Source organism: Thamnophis elegans, chromosome Z (assembly GCF_009769535.1).
Source record: "Thamnophis elegans isolate rThaEle1 chromosome Z, rThaEle1.pri, whole genome shotgun sequence".
Lineage (NCBI taxonomy): Eukaryota > Metazoa > Chordata > Lepidosauria > Squamata > Colubridae > Thamnophis > Thamnophis elegans.
Window position 1 is genome coordinate 86,855,509 of NC_045558.1, and position 19,932 is coordinate 86,875,440.

Here is a 19,932-nt window from a genome sequence, read left to right on the forward strand (position 1 = left end):
GATAATATGAAACTACTCTGATTTCTTAAATACAGATTTGAATAAATAATGATTATTCCTATGTTAGGATATGATACTGCCATCATAAGAGTTAATGGATAGCCACTTCCCTCAGAAGATGTGCCATTCTTAGGATGTGCTAGTACAAAATGCAGTTAGAAAAATAAAAGACAGAGATGGCTCTACTCTAAATCCCTTATTTATAAAATATTCTAACCTGGAAAGATTTGGAGAAATAGTAGAGAAATGAATGACAGTAAGGTGTACCATTTCTTGAGCAACTTCCTCAGCCACATCCTTATATAGCTCAAAGTAAAACTCCAAGGCATTGTTGTCCTTGTACTTCCCATGCAGTTTTTTAGTGTCATCCATCCGTAGCCAAAGCTTCAAAGTGGTCTTAATACCATCATCCTCTTCGGCTAATTCAACATGGACCCCTGTATCCTCATGGAAGAAGGAGTGATCCAGAAGATCCTGGATGGTATATCTGCAGGGAAGATAGGGAAGCAAGTTGAATTTAAACTATTCTGGAAAAGGAAGGTAACAGAAAGTAAGTTTAATTCCCCAGATTGTTATTTCAATGTGACTTAAAGAGGTACCCAGGCCAGGATCTTCATAAGTACATGAACACCAATTTATCCCATGCCCTTAACTGCTGTATTTTTCGGAGTATAAGATGCATCTTTTCCCTTCAAAAAAGAGGCTGAAAATCTGGGTGCGTCTTATGCATTGAATACAGCATTTTTTGCCTCCTGAAGCCCCACCCCTTCACCAAAATGGCCATGCATACCCTTATGGAAGTTTTCAGAGAGCTTGTGGGGGCTGGGGAGGGCAGAAGTGACCAAAAACAGAGTGTTTTTTGCCCCGCCCAACCCCCAGCAGCACTCTATAAACCTCCATAATGCTATGCATGTATTGTTTTTGACAAAAAACAGGGCTGCTTTTTTTGCCCCCCCATCCCCCAGGAGCACTCTGAAAGCCCCCCCCCCCAGCTATTCATGCCTTTTAAAAACAATGGACCCGTTTTCGTGAAAAACGGGCCGTTTTTGGGAGGTTTGCAGATTGCAAAAACTTTGGAACCCATTTTGGAAAGCTCTTTAACTGATTGATGAGAATTACATTGATCAAGTGCTGTGCCAACAGAAACAAGTCTTAGGTGCTGCAGATTGTCAGTGATTTCTGTTAGATCGGCGGTAGTAACTTACGGAGGCGTCTGAGGTAACCGTAACCTTTTATTCAAGCAAGAACGTGTTAGAACATCAACAGTAAGTAGACCGGCAAGTCTCCGTCGTTTGACAGCCTTTTATACCCGGATGTCAAACGGTTTAACCAATTGCCTCACGAATGACAGCCCGGCAACCGGCAGGCGCGTCCGATTGGCTAAGATGCGCCTGGCTGCTGCCGAGCTGTCATTCGTAAGTCTGAGGACTTACGAGGCTGCAACAATTTCCTTCTCCAGCACATGGATAAATACACCTGGAAACATCTACCTACCTACTCTCTCTCCCCCTACCTATCTACTGTATTTCCCTCTCCCTCTATCTACCTACGTACCTACCTACCTACACTCTCTCCCTACTACCTATTGTATCTCTCTATTTCTCTCTCTCCCCCTCTATCCCTCTATCTACCTACTTATTTTTAAAAAAAATTGCCTCTTCAAAACCTTGGTGCGTCTTATACTCCGGTGCGTCTTATACTCCGAAAAATATGGTATATAAACTTACTTCTTAACACCCCCCCTTTTTTGTTAGATAGCCTCCTCAATATTCAGCCAGTTGTGAGTGTCTGAAACTTGTTTGGTGCTCAAGAAAGCAGAATTTGGGTTTTGTTGTTAAACCAACCCACCCTACCATCTAATAGTTTCCATGACACAGCTGTCTCCCACATTTAATAATGACAGTCTCTGAAGTAGCATTACAAGTCTGGGGGTCTTGAATTCCAAGGGAATTTGAGATTTAGACTGACTATCTTAATTGGTGATTCAGTATTTTATGTCCATCCTGACAAAAGGCATATCTCAGGGTTGACTCAGCCTTCCATCCTTCCGAGGTGGGTAAAATGAGGACCCAGATTGTTGGGGGCAATATGCTGACTCTCTGTAAACCGCTTAGAGAGGGCTGAAAGCCCTATGAAGCGGTATATAAGTCTACTGCTATTGCTATTGCTGTGACAAGGCAACATCATAATAAAACATGCCAGTTGCCAGGTGTTCAAATTTTGATCAAGTGGCCATGGGGATGCCGCAACAATTCTAAGTGTGAAAATTGATCATGTCACTTTTTTCAGTGCTGTTATAACTTTGAATGGCCATTAAAGGAAGGGTTGTAAGTTGAGGACTATTGTATTTTAAAGGGGTGCAAATAGGTACTGAATTCTTTTTACCCATTCCTTACCTAGGTCTACCCATACTCCCTACCCATTCCTACTTAGATTATTTTTTGTGTTTACCAGATATTATGGAATTTTTAAAAGGGGTTCAACATGCACTTTTACACCCACAGGCAGATATGCATGCAGAAACCACAAAACAACACCGATATTCATTGATTTAGCATAATCACGTAAGCAGCTATGCTGTTCTCTACCTTTCATTTTTGTTCATTCGGATACAACCCTCAATTATCTCCTTTAGTTCAGGCACCTTCACCTTGTGAAAACTGTTTGGTTTCATACCCTGTTTTGAGAAACAAGAGACAGGATCAAAACGGGTCAGGGTAGAAGGGAGAGCAATTCCATCTCTTTTTCTCTTATGACAACAAATCTTGCTTGCCTTTCCTGCTACGAAGAAAAAAAGGCAGTTGCTTAGCCCTTTTCAGTAAAACCTAATTACCTGGGCTAACACACTAAACTAATCTGGATGCCTGGAACATGGTTCCATTCTAAATCCAAAATTGCACTAGCAATCTAATTAAAAAAATTAGAAAGTAATCATGGGAAAGTTTCTTTCTCCCTTTCCACCACATAAGGACACTGCAACAGAGAGAGCCAGGAATGCAGAGAAGTGAGAGAAGGTGGAGGTTGTACTCTTACCGAGGTAACCTTACGATAGATCTGAGCTGCATTCTGGCATTCTGAATAGGGGTATTCTGAGGTTGCCATTTCAAGCATGCACATGCCAAAGGCATAAACATCCACTGCTTCATCATACTTTTCCTCATACATCTCTGGAGCCATGAATTCAGGGGTTCCTGGAAAAGGAAGGAAAGGATTTACTTGAGACTTAATATTAACTTAATATTAAGTGACACCATGGCAGTGCCCAGGACATCTTTAAACCTTGATTTCCCATCTCTACTTAACATCTCAGACAATAGCGCCTGGTATGTACAAAGTTTTTAACAGGCCCTGGGCAAAACTCATTCACATTTAACCATGAGATATACAGATAGTTCTTGACTTATGACCACAATTGAACCCAACATTTCTATTGCTAAGTGAGACATTTGTTAAGTGAATTTTGTCCCATTTTACAAGCTTTCTTGTGACATTTGTTAAGTGAATCACTGCAGTTGTTAAGTTGTGGTTCCCCATTGATTTTGCTCATCAGAAGGTCACAAAAGGTGATCACATGACCCCGGAACATTGCAACTGTTGTAAATATGAGTCAGTTGTCAAGAGTCTGAATTTTGATCATGCGGATGCTGCAATGGCAATAAGTATGGAAATGGTGATAAGTCTTTTTTTTAGTGCTGTAACTTCAAATGGTCACTAAATAAACCATTGTAAGTCAAGGACTTTCTATATAAAGGCCATAAAAGACCCATTTAGTTCAATGGGAACAGTAATACATTATTGAAGCAACCTTGTGAGAATCGAGAAATACTTAAAGTAACAATTCTGTCCCTTAAGGTTTTGCTTAAAAGATTGCCTCTTCCATAGGAAGAATAGAGCAGAGTGGAATAGAATAGAATAGAATAGAACAGAACAGAACAGAATGCATAAGTATATAAGAGTGTGCATATGTTCCCAATCCCAGCAAAGTTATGCCATTTAAGACTACCATCTGTGCAACTTATGCTTATTTCCAAATTTTGGAAGCAAATAGATCCAAATATCTTAGCAAGGTAATCCTAATAATTACTATTGCTGAATATAGTTTTAAGGATGAATGGCTACATAATGTCAAATCAATATATTCTGCTACACATTCTTTACTCTCAAATACACATCAAGTACCTATGACACTCTTGGCAAATGAAGCACACTTGAGTGTGGCCAAACCAAGGTCTCCAATTTTGACTGAGCCAGTAGGGCCTGTGATAAAGACATTATCACATTTCAGGTCCCGATGGATTATTGGGGGGGATCGTGTGTGTAGAAAATGGAGTCCTCGAAGAATCTGTCTGCTCCATCTCTGAAGAACTTTCATCTTCATCTCCTTGAATCGTTTCAAATATCTACAAAGAGAAAGAGAGATCGAGAGAGAGATCCGGTTCAGAGCCATCTCATCATCATTGACTGTGGGCCATGATAGGCAGAACCTAAATGCTTTCAAAATGCCAAAGATATTGATGAGTCAAGAGTCTCCAAAGCAGTGTTCCCAAATAATCCCATGATGACTAGTCTACTCAGTGATATAATCATAAACTGGTGATTAAATGTTTAACAGAAAAATAAAAGAAAGGAATAAAGTGAAGTTTCCTTATCTTTGAATTTTCTGAAGTTCACTGAAAGAATAAAAACAAATTTCCAATTTCATTGTTTTAGAAATATTTCTTTTTTATTATTTTAATGCTTGTAAGCAAATAAATTTAAATAAATAAATACCACATAGTTCATGAAAATACTTTTTAAAAAACCACAACCCAAGGAGAAAGAATGTGATGGGACTCTGACCACAACATCTATCATCCCACTGATGACCAGAGTTGATTCAACTGAACTAACTGGCTACGTGGCTGCCTCCTTCCTCTCTTACTGCTCCATGTGCATCCAGGGTGAAATTTAGCAGGTTCTGACAGGTTCTGGAAAACCAGTAGTGGAAATTTTGATGGGTTCGGAGAACTGGCAAATGCCACCTCTGACTGGCCCCCGAGTGAGGTGGGAATGGAGATTTTGCAATACCCTTCCCCCAGGAGTGGGGAGGGAATGGAGATTTGCAGTATCCTTCCCCTGCCATGCCCACCAAGCCATGCCCACAGAACTGGTAGTTAAAAAAAATGAATTTCACCACTTTACGCATCCCTCCCAAAGTTGCACTCTTGATGAAAGATGACCATCATCCGAAATACAATGCACCAATCTTTGGTTCAAATATATCTCCAGAACTGAATATTGGAAACATGAATTACAGATTCAAACTCATTTGTAGTCTGAAGGAATTCACCTTAATGCAACCCAATTATCTTTGAAAGAAAAACTTCCTTTCATTGTCCTACAATGTAGCAGAGTGGTCCTTATTTGAATCCTATTCCCACACTGATTAATTGCAAATAATTTGTTTTTGCAAGTAATCAGCATTTGGATAAAAAGTTGTTGGTTAGCAATTAAGGGAAAACATGCAGGAAGCCTGAAGATCTCAGTTCAGACACTTCTTTTTCTTCAGCAGAAAGAGGAACGTATCAGACAATCTTTGAAATGTTTTCTAGAGAAATAGCAATTCACCTTAATGCAACCCAATTATCTTTGAAAGAAAAACTTAATATTTTGCTGCACAATGACCCTCTCTGTGGCTTGTAGACCTGTCCTTTAATACAGGAGATGGGTTAAAAAATGCCCCCCCGCCGAAAAAAACCTCAACATAGCTCCTCCAAAGCTGCTTTTCATTCCAGCCACCCATTCCCATCCAATCTGTTGTGTGCTCACGTTTTAAGTGTGCCTGACGTCATGAGTTCTGTCACCAGCACAATGCAGACTTGTCCTTTGATAGAAGACTTCCATGAGTCATAGAAACGGACAATGTTAGGGTGTTGGAGTCCCTTCAGCATCTCTACCTCCTCACTGAAACGTTGCCTTTCCATTTTGGATAATTTCCGTGTCTAACAAACATGAAGAAAAAAGAAAGAATCTCAAAAGCTCATTTTTGAGGCTGTTGAATTCATACCAATATACTGTAGTCAAATTAAGATTCTAGATTTTGAAATCAAAATTTCACATTTTAAAATGCTCACATTTTATTTCAAACTGGAATTGTGAGAGATATTTTTATTCATAATATTAATTCCAAGGAATGAATCCTTTGAAGGGAATGATTTTCCTCTGCCTTACTTTTTCAGATAGTCTCATGAATGGATTATTAGGCATCCATCAATGCTATCTACCCCTCTTAGCTTTCCCAGACCAATTACCTTTATCTCAGTGGAATAATATTGATCTCTGAAGATCAGAAACTTATTACATGAAATACAACCAAAACTGTTGCGAGCAGACACCTATACATGATTATATGTGTGATATCCTCTACAATCTTCACATATCTACCTAACCTTCCACACAATTAGTTTTCATTTGTCCATCCTGACTTTCTCCCTGTCACTTGGTGTCTTCCAGGATCACAGACATTGGTGAGCTCTCCAATTATGTTCATATTCATCACAAGCTTATTTTACATACTTTTAATTGGCTTTATTGCATTTTCTGCTTTTTCTGCCTGAGACATTTAACTCATATCTTCTTTACTATTTATCCTAACATTTTTGTATCTAAAACTGAGATGCTTACTCCTCTCACTCCTCACAGACCTCAACTGCAAGCTGGCCATATTCATGGCTGTCATAGTTAACTTCTTCTATGGTATGTTCCAGTCAGCTGGAGATTATACAAACAAGGGACTGAGATCCACTAGATATTGGTATGGAAAATAAAACAGAGTCAAGTAATCCCCTTAGGAAAATAGAATTTTGAAGATATTTTTATTCTTGTTTTTAAGTCAGAAGAGTGGTCAGTAAATGATTATTAAGGAGAATATGTAAACAATGTATACTTCTTTGGGAAAGCACATTCTGACTTATTATATAGCTGCATCAGTATTCTTTCCTAAACTTAAGGTTTTTAACTAAACACTGAATTCAACCGTGAATAACACAGGTATTGGGAAAATAAAGAGAATATGTAGTATATTTGAGTCAAGTAGTTAGAGCAAGGACCCAAATCTGTCTGAATTTACCTCAGTTTTAATTCCACCATACCTCATCGCCTCCTTGAAAAGAAAAGCCAGCCAGAACCCTACTCAATTCACAGGCCATACTGAGCATTAAGTAGAAAATGGAAGGTCAAAGTGAATAATTAGGCCTGATCTGTCTATGCAAAATGTGAATTAGAAGTAAAACTGATGATGATAAATTAAAGTTGAATTTATAAATGTTCCTTTATATCAAGGTTGTGCAACTCAAGAGTCAGATGAGGCATTCTCTGGTCTGTTGACAAATATAAAATGAAAAAGGTGAGGCCAGAATCTAAAATGGGATAGATTTAGGAGATTTAGGTCCTTTAAAGAAGGGTTTAAAGGGTGGAACATATGTCATAAGCTTTGTGCAATCAGCAGGGTGCTTCTTTAGTAACATTTTACCTGTAAAAGTCAAGATAGTCTGCCTAAGTACAATATTTGATATTCATTTCAAATGACCATGTTAGGTAGGAGAGAAATCCAGACAGCTGAAATCTGGTACTATCCAGTCCGTACCAGCATCAAATTACAAACTGGAGGTCCCTGAGGGAATACTTATTTCAAACATAAAACCAGAAACAAGTACAAAGTCCAGCAGAGCCAATAATCACTTGATATTTTATTGCCTTTTCAGTCTTCACCATAACACTGTATAGTAATTAATTTAGTCTCTCTCTTGTAAAAGAGAGCACTTGAGGAAGGCTTTACAAATTTCCTTGCTCAAAGTTTTTCTATACAAATGTCAATGGCCAGCATGCGGAACATATTTGTTTTTTCAACTAGGAAGCAAAATGGAATCATCAGAAAGTCCTGTGGAAACTCTTTGACCACCATTACAAAACACACAGCAGAATACCAAGCTCCCCAAATTAATGTTCATTTCTCTGACACACAGCACAGAACCAAAAGTCAGAAGAATATTCTGAGAGATAAGGAAGATAACATAAAAAGACAAGAATCCTGGACTCATTTTGCCATTCTTGGGAAGAGAAAGAAGTCTAGAGCAAAATTTATCAACCCTGCTTTCCCGGGTTCATTTTACAGCTATAGAAAAGGAGCACTCTCATATAAAGATACGGATTAAATATCTAGAAAATCACAGTCATCCTCGCTCAAGCAACCTGTTCTTCTAATAGCCACTGTAATTCCCTATCTGCAATGGTTAGATTGCCTTTAAAAAAGCTGCAGGAGAGGGGGAACTAGAGAGGTAGGTAATGGCAGTAATCCAACTATTTTTCTTGCAAATCAGAATTGGATCCAATTGGCTAAGTGCCAAAACTGCTGCCACCACCAAATTCTCTGCTCCATCCACTCAGTGCTGGAACAGAGGCACTTTCTGGGTTGCAGAAATTGACTGTGTTAAGAAATTCCTCTGTGTGCATGTGGGTATTTGCAAGAAGAAGAAAAAAAGAAAAACCAAAGGCCCAGGAAAAAAATACCACACAACTGTCCATGTCTGCCTTCTTTCATATTCCAGTAAGCATATTTGGAAAAGAAACAACAGGGAAACAGATGAAATGTGTTAAAAAGAGGCAGTTTTGCCAGAGGGATAGTGTCTGTGATGGCCCTGTGCCCACCTGTTAGACCACACTTCCTCCCTGTGCCGGCAGGAACCGCCTCACCTCCCTATTGGCCAGAACCTCTGGTGGAGCTGGAGGTGGATCATATTTTTATACTTTGGGGTGTTTATGAAGTTTTGCTACAAATGCAGCTGTGTGTCCTCAGCCACTGTGAAAGCTTCATTGTATGCAGTTCAGGAGGGGCCCGAAGAAGAAATCCAGAGCTGGAACAACTTTATAAATAAGGAAAACCTATAGCAAGGAGCATACTTGTAATTTTTATGGAGGTGGAACTGTTGCACAGGAGGTTCATTCCCTCATGAGAAGTGTTCTGAATTAGTTTCTATGATAACACTTTTACAGTACTATGATAAATGTGATTCTGCAGAGTCTACATATTAATTGTATTCATATATTACACAAAACCAGGATATATTTAACTATGGTTTGTTAAATAAGCCACAACTAACTAGGCTTATACTACATCTGGGTTTACAAAACACAATGGCTGGGTTCTTATAACAAACCCAAATCACATTATGGCCTAATGCAATATTGGAGCCCGCATCTACATCACAGGACTATGTTTCTAAATAAGCTCTAAAAAATCAGCTTAGAAACAATTAGAAATGGGGAAAATTAATTTGCATCATATCTCTTAAATTTCCTGAACAAATAGGTACAAAACTAAAATACTTACAAAAGTGTGTATTAGGACTACAGTATCATTGCAAAACATGTGAAATGCTGTGAAAACATTAAAACAGCACTTAAGAAAGAGTCCTAGAAAAAATGCATATATTTGAAAAAGTCAATATAAAAACGCATTTCTTAAGTAGTACAGAAATGTATGCATGTTTGTATTGCTTACAAAGTTGCTGGTACACATATAAGGCAAAAACAAAGCCAATGTAGCTTTTACTAGAAGCAAGTCTAATTTGGAAGATTTGCCTCTTGAAATTAGAAGATAAGGAGTGAATTATTTAAAAGAAAACAATATTGAATCTCTGTATGAATTTGACACCTATTATATAATTTGATGCATCTTAAAAAAAAGGAAACCAGTTTTCTGAAATGTTCAAATTCTTGAGATTTCTACTCCCTAAGCCTCAGCAGGTTAGCTAGTCATTTAAAAGGGAGGTGCATAAGCAATTCTACCTCCCTAGAAATACCTTCCCTATGATTCATTCCTATTCTGAAGGAAGAAGGGGTGTGTCAACCCAAAAATGTCTGGACATGGACATCACCTGGATTCCCTTAAAATGCCTAGTGACTCTCTAATCTTATGGCATCAGTTGTAAGAGATGACCAGGCTGAGGCTGAGCCTGAGGGAGAGGTCAAACATGTCATCAGTCATGAGTCCCTGCACACCCACAAAAGATCTAAGCCCACCTTGAATTCCTTCTGCTCTTATCTCCTACTACTTTCCCTTGGCCATTAGTAGTTTCTTGTAGAGAGTTCAAGCTTACAATAAACCTTTATAACCATTTGAACTGTCTGATCTCCTGATTTTATTGGTGCTTGACACCAGCCCTATAAAGAGATTGGGTTGCTACTGAGCAAAATTAAAACTTACTAGATTGCCAGCTACCAAGATGTCTTAGTTTATAATAAATTATAAAATCAAAATTCAAACCAAATGAGCTAAAAACAGTTACCAACATCAGTTAAAATTAATCTCCATGGTTAATTTAATTTAATAACAATTAAAATCCATGGTTAAAGGTTTTATCCAAAACAAAGTTTCTTTTGATAGTGAGATGGGTGGCATATAAATTTAATTAATTAATTGAAAGCATGTTTCAAAGCCCCTTTAGAAACCAACAGAATGCTGAGGTCTCTCAGTTCAAGAGTGTGTAGTAGTGCGTTCAGGGCAATTGTAGAAAAGGCTGAACAGAGATGATATGAGGTGACCTTTTGGCAACTATAAACCAGCTCCTTGGGTTACCTCAATGAGATGTGGGGCAAGGGCAGAGATCACATGGAAAAAGATGTCTTTCCAAAATCTGATTAATGGCAGATACAATTTGCTGCCTGATCAATTGCTTAGACAATGTAATATATGAACTTCCATCAATTTGTTTTCATTAACAAGGCAAGATTCAATGAGATGAAATCATCTGTCAGCCCCACAGTGCATCCCCATCTGGAGGGACTAGTCTCCTTTCATGTTGCTTGATAAACTATTAGTTTTTGTAGAAATACTGGTTGTCTAAACTGACCTCCCCCAAATAACAAATTGGTAGAATGAAGGCTGATACAAATGATTTGACAAATGAGATTTACTGTAATTTCTTTGTTTCATTGTTGTGAGCAGCCTAGAGGCAATGAGTTAGGTGTATACAAGTTTAATAAATTGGTTATACAGTTAGCCAGATGTTTAGACTGGATTTGTTATCTATCAAGTTTGGGAATAGGAAGATGTTGCTTTTTGATGGTATTAAAGATCGTCACAGGATGTTAGCTGTTCCAAATAAAGGATATATTTTGCAATTGACTGAAGGTGATTTTGTCAATGCCAATGGTTATCATCATCACTACCACCACCACCACCAGAAAGTGGTCTATGATAGATCTCTATCCACAGCATTCAAGTGCATATTTAGAAGCTTATTTCTTGCTTTTTCCTTCCTTGCAAATTTGCCATCTATTTCTCAGCACAGGAAAATAGCTAACCCAGGAATTCCTTCTCATAGGCAAGACCACAGATCAGATCTTAAGACAAGAGGTAGGGCATTGGGTTCAAATAACAGCTGTTTGAAGAGCTGACACCCAGCCAATACTATTCCAGGCCTTTGCTGCAGCCTCAGGTAATTGATATGGATGGACCAAGTTTGAAGATGGCTATCTCTTAATCTTGGACATGATCAAGAATGCCAGGCCCAGAAAGGGTACCTCCTTGTAATGATACCTTCAACATTTACACTTACATACTCTGCCTATTTCAGCATTTTTCTCCAACTAGATTCTCTTAGAGCAAGATACAGTTTTTGCAATAAAGACCAGTGAAGATTCAAAGGGGGCAAATGGATTACTCATTGGTTATGGTACCTTCTAGTCTACACACACACACACAGTCTCAGTACTGAACCTAAATGCTAGGTTTTGCTCTAGTTGTAGAATCCACATTATAACTAAAGAAAATTGTCCATGTATGTACACTGACCTTTTCTCCCCATTCTGCAAAACCCTAGTTTAATGAGGGCAGTTTTTCCAGTTATGGGATCCCTTTTCTCTCATTTTAAAATCAATCACTGCCCATTCATACTATCTACTCACACTACATAGGAATCTCAGAGCTGAGAAAATGTCATTGCTAAAATTGTAGAAGAACCCTAAGTAGAGTAGTTGCAGTTAAAGAAAGGACATGTGGCCAGAACATTCGGAATAATGGAGATAAGGAATAGGTGGCATACAAATTATGTTGTAATAAATGAATTGGCACACCAGCATTGTACATAATGCATTCGTGATTGTACCTTCTTTTCCCATGTCATTAAAGAAGCGCAGAGTCATTCCTGGCATTTTTCCTTATTTCTTAAAAATAGTGCTCTCTAAGTCCTGTTTCCCAGGCACCTACTTAATTGGAATTAAACAAATTGTGAGGAAGAAATACATATGTCTATATTATTATTTATTTATTGGTTTAGTATTATTGGTCTTAAATTTTTAAGGTATGAGCCTTAAAGTAAAAATAAAGTAAAATAAGTAAAAATAAGTAAAGTAAAATAACATAGGGACTATTGTGCAAATTGCCCATCCTACCAAAGTATCCAATATCTGAAAAAGCCTGGCACATAAGCATATAGGCATAATTACTACTTTGCTTTAAAGTCATGGCACCCAAAATAGCAATGTTTGCATTTATGAATGTATTTATTGAATCCTGAATCCTGATTCTGATCCCACAATATTGATTTCAAGTTTCCCCGCCTTTCTCTTGGGACCACAAACACATCCAATTCTTCCCTTTAATACTTGCAAGATCACTTCAATAAATATTTATCCTCTCCTGACATCCTCACTACTTTTCTTCCCTATACTTCCCCCACCCCACAAAAGAGGGCAGGCATAAAATTGCTTGAACCTACTTCTGAAAACCAGAAATAGACCCAGACAGCCCATTTTGGATGAAGAGTCTGGGTACCAACCGCTTAGGTTTGTGGTTTGCTGACCACAGATATTTTAATAGGTAACATAATGAACAACTGCAGGAAAAAATAGGACAGAAGTTTATTTAAAGAACAAGTGACAGAAAATCCTGTGTTTCTACAAAAGCCTCCATAGTACAAGAACTGATTTTAAGTAAAAAAGAGAAAGAGGGAGGGAGAATGAGAGATAGTAAGAAGATATTGTAAATTTTCGTCAGGTTTTTTTATTTTTAGTTAGCATCTGCAAACTGAAGAACATCAGTGGAGATTACTCATGGCCTATGATTCCTATTCAACTCTGTGACATCCTACAATTATGTCAATGAATTGCGACCAGATTCAGGCTAAAGTAAGAAATCTATCTATATATCCATCCAGTCAATCATTTACCACTTTTTCCCAAAAGATCTCTGAGCGGCTTTGCTTGAGGGCAAGAAATTTAAATCTATTCCAGAATAGCATTAAAGAGCTAATTCTGTATTCGAAAGAAGCCCAGAGATCACATTTGTATTAAAATCTTGCACCACAACAGACCAAAAGGTTTAGTCCTCTGTCAAAACCTGTCCAGTAGGGGCAGCCAATTTTTTGCCCCCCCCCCCCCCCCAGTTTTCTAATTTAGCATTTAAATTCAGTTATGAGAAAATGGCCATTGTTACTTTTGAGCATATGTAGAATGTCTTTTCTTAGCATCTAGTTTCTAGTAAATTATCATCAACTTTGCAACCTTAATGTGAAAAGAAAACGTTCAAGGTTACACTATGTTACTTTGAGGAAAGGCCCAGCCAACATCCTAATTTCCACTCAAGAAACCCACTTTCTTACCATTGAAAAGCATCTCCTTTATTTTGAGGTCAAACTGTAAATGTACTAAATAGGATGGCAAGGAATACAACAGGATGCAGATTCCCAGAAATAATTTTAATACTTATAATACCACTTCTTTATACTGTAGTTAATAAAGATTTATGTGCCCCCCCCCCCCCCAGTACAATCATCAAAGTCCTTGCCATGGATATCTAATAGGGCTATATCAGTAAGAACAGAATGTGGGAGAAATAATCAAGATCTACCTAGTTTCAAGACATAAGCATAAAGAAAAGCTAACAGTTTAAGGCGTTCTTGTCCTGTATCCAGCTAGGGCACTATCTGCTTACTCTAATGACTTCAAGGATATTTACCTTATTTGCAGATAAGAATTTAATCCAGCTGTGGCTGTGACTGTGTGTGGCAGGAAAGTGAGATAGACCTAGACAGCAATGAAGTGTCTCATTGTGTATGAAACAAAACTCATAATATGCTAAACCTGCCTGAGTTTTAAAAAATCAAAATTGGACAGAGAGCAAAGAACAATATTATTTGCTTTTCTGGATGTAACAAGAATTGGGAATTCATGGTCTGAATACATTTTTAATTGACAGAAATGAAGAACAGCCAAAAGCAGAGAATTATTAAGGAGAAACAATAAGTGGATTCCAGAATTTCAAATAATTAAGTCATCTTCACTCTTTGGACATCAGTCACATCATCACAAGCTCTTTTATTTGCTTACTGTAATGAATTAACATCACCACCAGTGATGGGTTACCATTTTTTTACTACCAAATTGCTCATGCGCATGCGTACACTCATGTGTGCATGTGATGATTCTGCACATGCGCAGAAGCATCCAGGTGGATGGGCAGAGCCTCCCACCACTGCTCCCGATTTGGGCTGAACCAGGAGCAACCCACCTTTGATCACCATCTAGCCTTTTGCTAACTACAGAAGAAAAATAAATCAATACCTATGCCATTTTCCCAAAAGATGATAATCCTGAATGTAATAAATAATAACCTTAGTCATGCTAAACCAGAAAAACTTGATTTAAAAAAAGATACTAAAAAGAATTAAAAAACAAGATTATAGAGAAAGGTAACATTGGGTTAAATCTTGACTTTGTAGAAAGACAGAAATAATAATAATAGGAGGTGTGTATTCATGGTTGAGCTGTCATGTTACATGGAGACAAATACTGTAGTGAATCCTCAAATAATTGTGTTTTAATAAGCATGTTGTAGTGGTTGCCTTCAGATTCAAGAAAATTCCAAAATTTCTATAGAAATGACAACAAAGAAATTGCTTCAACAATAGCTGCAAGCACATTTGCTAGAATATAACATGTCTAAAATCCATCATTGCTGTAATACATTGGACATTTCTGATCAATTTGATTTGAGATTTGATAAAATTTGCACAAAGGCTGAATTATCTAAAAGAGTTGTACTGAAATAATGCAAAGGTTTGGTTTTAGAAGGAGCTATGATCAACCAATCATGCATAAAAGAAAACATAATTCCAAAAAAAGAAGCAATTATTGCCATGTACTTCGTAAATAAAAGAATACATGTGTGTGTTTGCATGACACTGCGTTATGAAGTTGTGGAAATAAGCATCCTTTGTTCATGTACTCAAACCAGACTTCTTTGTAGATTTAGGAGATTGTGGACAAAAATTCCATTTAGGAGAAATTACTACATAAGCAAAATGAATTGAGATTGTGGATTATAGCAATCTTCATTCAGCAGCAACAACAGTAAAGTACCAAAAAAAGAAAGAAAGAAAGAAAGAAAGAAAGAAAGAAAGAAAGAAAGAAATGACTAAGACTGGAACTGAGATAGATTTATCTCCTCCTTCTGCAAAATAAACATTTCTTTCTTCAGAGCAGGTAAAGTGGGGATAACTGAAAAATGCCTTTCAAGGGGAGATAGTCATGGTCTATATTTGATAGTTATATCTGCAATCATTAAAACTCAGTTGTCCATGATGACCCTTGCCTAGTCCTAAGCAAAGTGAGAAAATATTGCTTCAACATGGGTTAGGATCAAATATGGATCCCGATTGTGATCAAAGAAATGCAAGTTAATATTCAAATGCAAGTCCTCAGTACATAAACCAGTCTTCTCAGTTAAACCCAGTGATCTAAGCTAAGCCACACATGCCTTTTTAGAATGATAGGTTTAGCCATAGCCTAGTGATGCAAGCTACCATGTGACTAGTCATATTAATGTTTTGCATAATTACATGTTTCATTCTGATATATCTTACCCAATTTCCTCTTGTCCACAGGCAAATAATTTAGGAACACTGAGGTTTTCATACCCCCACCCAAAAAAAGAATATCTCACCACTATGCATTAGGACAGATTCGCTCATTAAACTTTGGCCCATTGATTGTAATTTCCTACTTTTTCTACCTGAGCATACAGCAGAGATCTCTTTTTCTGATATTCCATATCTGATTCCACAATAGTGGAGTCCAGGATTGAATGCTGAAATAAAATTACTGGATACAATATAATTTTCCAGAAACTTCAAAGTGGAGAATGCTGATAATGGGTCCTTATGCCAAGAGCTATTTATAGGGATTCTGGTTCACATCATCAAAACATTAATGCCCTTTATTGCCCATTGGCTGAATGTTTGGGGAATAAAAATATTTAACCCACTTCAGAACACAATGAGAGAAGAAGCATACAAATAAATATCGTAGCTTTTTTTTAGAGAAGAAAAAACTCATAGAAAGAAGAGGAAAGGCTGTGTTCCCTTGGAAAGCAAGAAGAGTGAAATGTTCTTAAGCCGATAGAAAAAATGAATACTGAGCAGTGCAGCAAGAATTAATTTTAGAGAAAAAGAAAATGGAAAAAATGTCCAAAGTGCTTGAGCTAAGGAGCAGGAACTTAAGAAATCATAACATATAGCAGAAGGAAAAAAAAAACTTCTCAGTGAAGGTTACATTTGTTTGCCAAGAATTGGGCAAGCAAGAATTTTGGGGCTGGAAGAACTAAAAAACTTTTGTAAGCAGTCAGAAAGTGGCAGAAAAGAAAAAAGAGAGAAGTCAAGGCTGAGCTTCACATTTGTACTTTTTTTTTTAGTTGCAGTTATCCAATTAGCTACATCAATCTTTTTTATCCTGGTTGCTGTCTAGACTTGACTGACTACAGCTGCTGCCATTTAGCATAACTACCACCAGCTGTAGATGATGGAAGTTCTAGTAACTTAATTGGGATTTGCTACTGGGGTTTACTACTCAAATTAGGTGGCTATATCTGTTTTAAACAATTATCTGACTTTAGAAAACAGTGTTTAGCTGAACTCCTATAAATGGATCTCATAAACAGGACATAGAAATTGTATTTAAAAAATCTGTTTATATTACTTACAGTATTGAATTACAGAAGCTTTCCACAAACACTTAATTAAGCAAAATGTTGTTTTAAACTAAGGTAACAAAGATTCAACAAAGTCCTTTAGAAAACTGGTTTAGTGCCTTGAAAAGTAAGAACTTTGGCCTTCTCTATTTCTAAGACTTTCTACTACTACTTACTCTCAGAAAAAAAATATCATATTTCTCTTAACTATTTTTCTACAACCTGAAGGATTCCTTTTACTATTCTTAGAACACACAAACTACTGGTACTTCTATTCTCATATATGTCCCAGTCATAAATGAACACATAAACATTTACTTCCAGATACTTATGGGAATATACTTCCATACCTTTATGGCACACAACTTGCCAAGCAAGTCACATTGAACTCTGATGAATTAATCCCTCTGGCAACAAAGAAAAGAAAATAGCTGCTAGCCTAGCACTTTCCCTGACTCTATCATGCTATATCCTGGAAACTAGAAACTAATCTTGATGGGATGAAAAAGCAAGGGCAATTGCACCTTTCACTCCATGGGAAAAGGAAAATTTGTCAATATATACTTTTACTTCAATTCATTCCGCAGGAGTACTGGAAGTAATACTCAAAGAAAGGTCAGTTTGTATCAGACATTAGTCTTGGAACCCGGGTGGATAAAAGGGCTAAATTCTAAAAAAAAAAAAAATGTGACTGCATGAGTCCAGACAGAAGATCATTCCCTCATTATTGAAAAATAGATCTTGAACTTGAGATTGAAGACAGACGTCTTCAAATTAAACTTCAAGTACACATTTCTCTAAAAAAACATCCATAATACTTTCCAGGTTATTTAGATTACAACTCCCATCAAATCCAACATCACGAGTATGTAGGAATTCTGGGAGTTGCTTGAAGTAATTATGTCCCAAGGTCAGCTAATTAAAATCAGTATAATTAAAACATCACCTACAATTACTATATCTCTTTATTTTTATGCATTGACACTTTTAGGGTAACAATTTTTCCAGTAAGTTTTTGTAAAAAGAGGGGGGGGGGATGTAATTTGTATATCTTAGCTAACATTTAGGATTGGCAATTGTACTGGTTTTTTAATTGGATTGCTTTGGGAGAAACACCTTTATAAAAATGAATAATTGAACAAATAAAAGTAATCATGATATACAATAAGACTTCCAGAATAGTCTTAGATTATTTTGAAACATATACAAACTAGCAATAGTGGCTGAGACAACTAGACCATCGTAGTGCAGTAGAATACTCCCTGATGTTTTTCAAGGATACATAAGGAAGTTCAACCAATAACCTTGAGATGTGAAGTAGGGTCTTCTTTCCTTACTAAGCAAAAGGAGGACCATCTATTAATTATCTTCAAGATAATGCCACAGGCACTCAGTCCCTGCCTCTTTGCTGATTTGCAACTTTCTCTCATTTACCCCATTTTGGTTTCAGAACATTTCCTACATGAATCATCTACTCATCTTTTCTAATTCTCCAACCACTCCTCTAGAAGATAATTTGTCAGAGGCAGCATTGGTAACTTTCTAATAAAAGTATTTCATTTTGACTCAAGCTTGGTTTAAAGTTTTTTAGACTGGCCTAAAGATTCATTTTACACTACTTCTAAGCACAACTATATTTTCAATGTTCCTTTCCCTTGAAAATGGGAGAAATATTGAATGAATCTGCCTCCAAACTGGTGAAAAGCCTAGTAACAATATAAATTGAACCACCACAAACACAAGATTTTAGAAGTGGCAGGAAAATGTATGTGTTAGGTGTAATACTCAAATACACCATGTGCAAATACTTTATGGAGAAAACAAGGATGTAAATGCTTCAAACTTTGACTAAACCACAATCCAGTAAAATGATTGCTATTTGAATTGTTGTTTGCACAATGGAGCTATGGTATATCTATCTTTACCAGGAAAAAAAGGATTTGGCATAAACCTTCTCGCATTTCAAACGCTCCTCAAATTCAAAAGGTGCTCCCTTCCTCTCTCTTCACTATCCTCCTAACCAGAAATATTTTCGAGGTGTCCAAACTATCATATCCCCAACCAAATATATTTCCAGGGGACTCAGCCATCCGCACTTTGAGCTTTGTCTTTCATCTATTCCAGGACCTCCGGATCCCTGCTTGCTAGGAAACGTGGGACGCCCACTTTACCAACCTGCAGCTCGCACCAAGCCACTTCCACAGTGGTCTCCGTGTCTAGCCCTTTGTAAACAGTCTTGAAGGAGCCGCGGCCAATCTCGATGTCAAACTTGAGAAAGCGACCGTCCGGGGACGTGGCCACGGCCCGGGTCTCAATCTCTTCGTTTTCTTCTTGTTCCCAGTGTTCGCGATCTTGGCGGCTCTCCGTGAGACAGAGCAGAGGATTTGACGGAGCGACTTCGGGAGAACTCTCGCTGCTTGCGGATCCCTCGAGAAGACCTCGAGACTTAGAACTCTCTAAAGCTGTAGCTAGCGGCTCCATCCCCTCCAAATCCATGGGGTCGGGACTTGCGGCTACAGCGGGGGCACCATCTTCGCCGTCGAAGCTTCTTAATCCAAGCTCGGTCGAACTTCGACGGCTGATTTTGTAGGCTGATGCACGGCGACCAGAGACTCCGAGGGTCCGGGGACCCTCAACCTGGCCAGCATCTTCATCCATGCCGCAACTAGTCTGGTCCATCCTATCAGTCTGGGGTGTCAGCGCTCCGGCACCGGGGCCCGAGTGCGAAGCCCGCAGCATTAGCATCGGACGGCCAGTCAAGAAAACGCGCTATATCGGAGCGCAATTGCTTGCCTACTAAACCAGTGCCCAAGCAGCCGCTAAGTGCGCTCGGCGGCAGCACCGCCCCCCTCCAGGCGCTGCTTTCTCCTCCCCCTTTTTTAACTAACCTGTTATGTTCTGCTCGCCGCCTACCTCTTTTTTTTCCA

General features: G+C 38.0%; 1 protein-coding gene across 1 annotated transcript in view; it reads right to left on the minus strand.

Moving 5' to 3' along the window:
- The window catches only part of WNK4 (WNK lysine deficient protein kinase 4), a 36,939-nt gene extending 17,135 nt beyond the window's left edge, over window positions 1–19,804 (minus strand). The window contains exons 1-6 of the mRNA XM_032237560.1: window positions 19,181–19,804; window positions 5,809–5,981; window positions 4,180–4,400; window positions 3,034–3,191; window positions 2,589–2,677; window positions 268–487 (exon numbers count right to left, since the gene is read on the minus strand). Of these exons, the coding sequence (XP_032093451.1) occupies window positions 268–487; window positions 2,589–2,677; window positions 3,034–3,191; window positions 4,180–4,400; window positions 5,809–5,981; window positions 19,181–19,750 (1,431 nt within the window). The 5' untranslated portion in view covers window positions 19,751–19,804. The remainder of the gene's footprint in view (window positions 1–267; window positions 488–2,588; window positions 2,678–3,033; window positions 3,192–4,179; window positions 4,401–5,808; window positions 5,982–19,180) is intronic.
- Window positions 19,805–19,932: the final 128 nt, after the last annotated feature.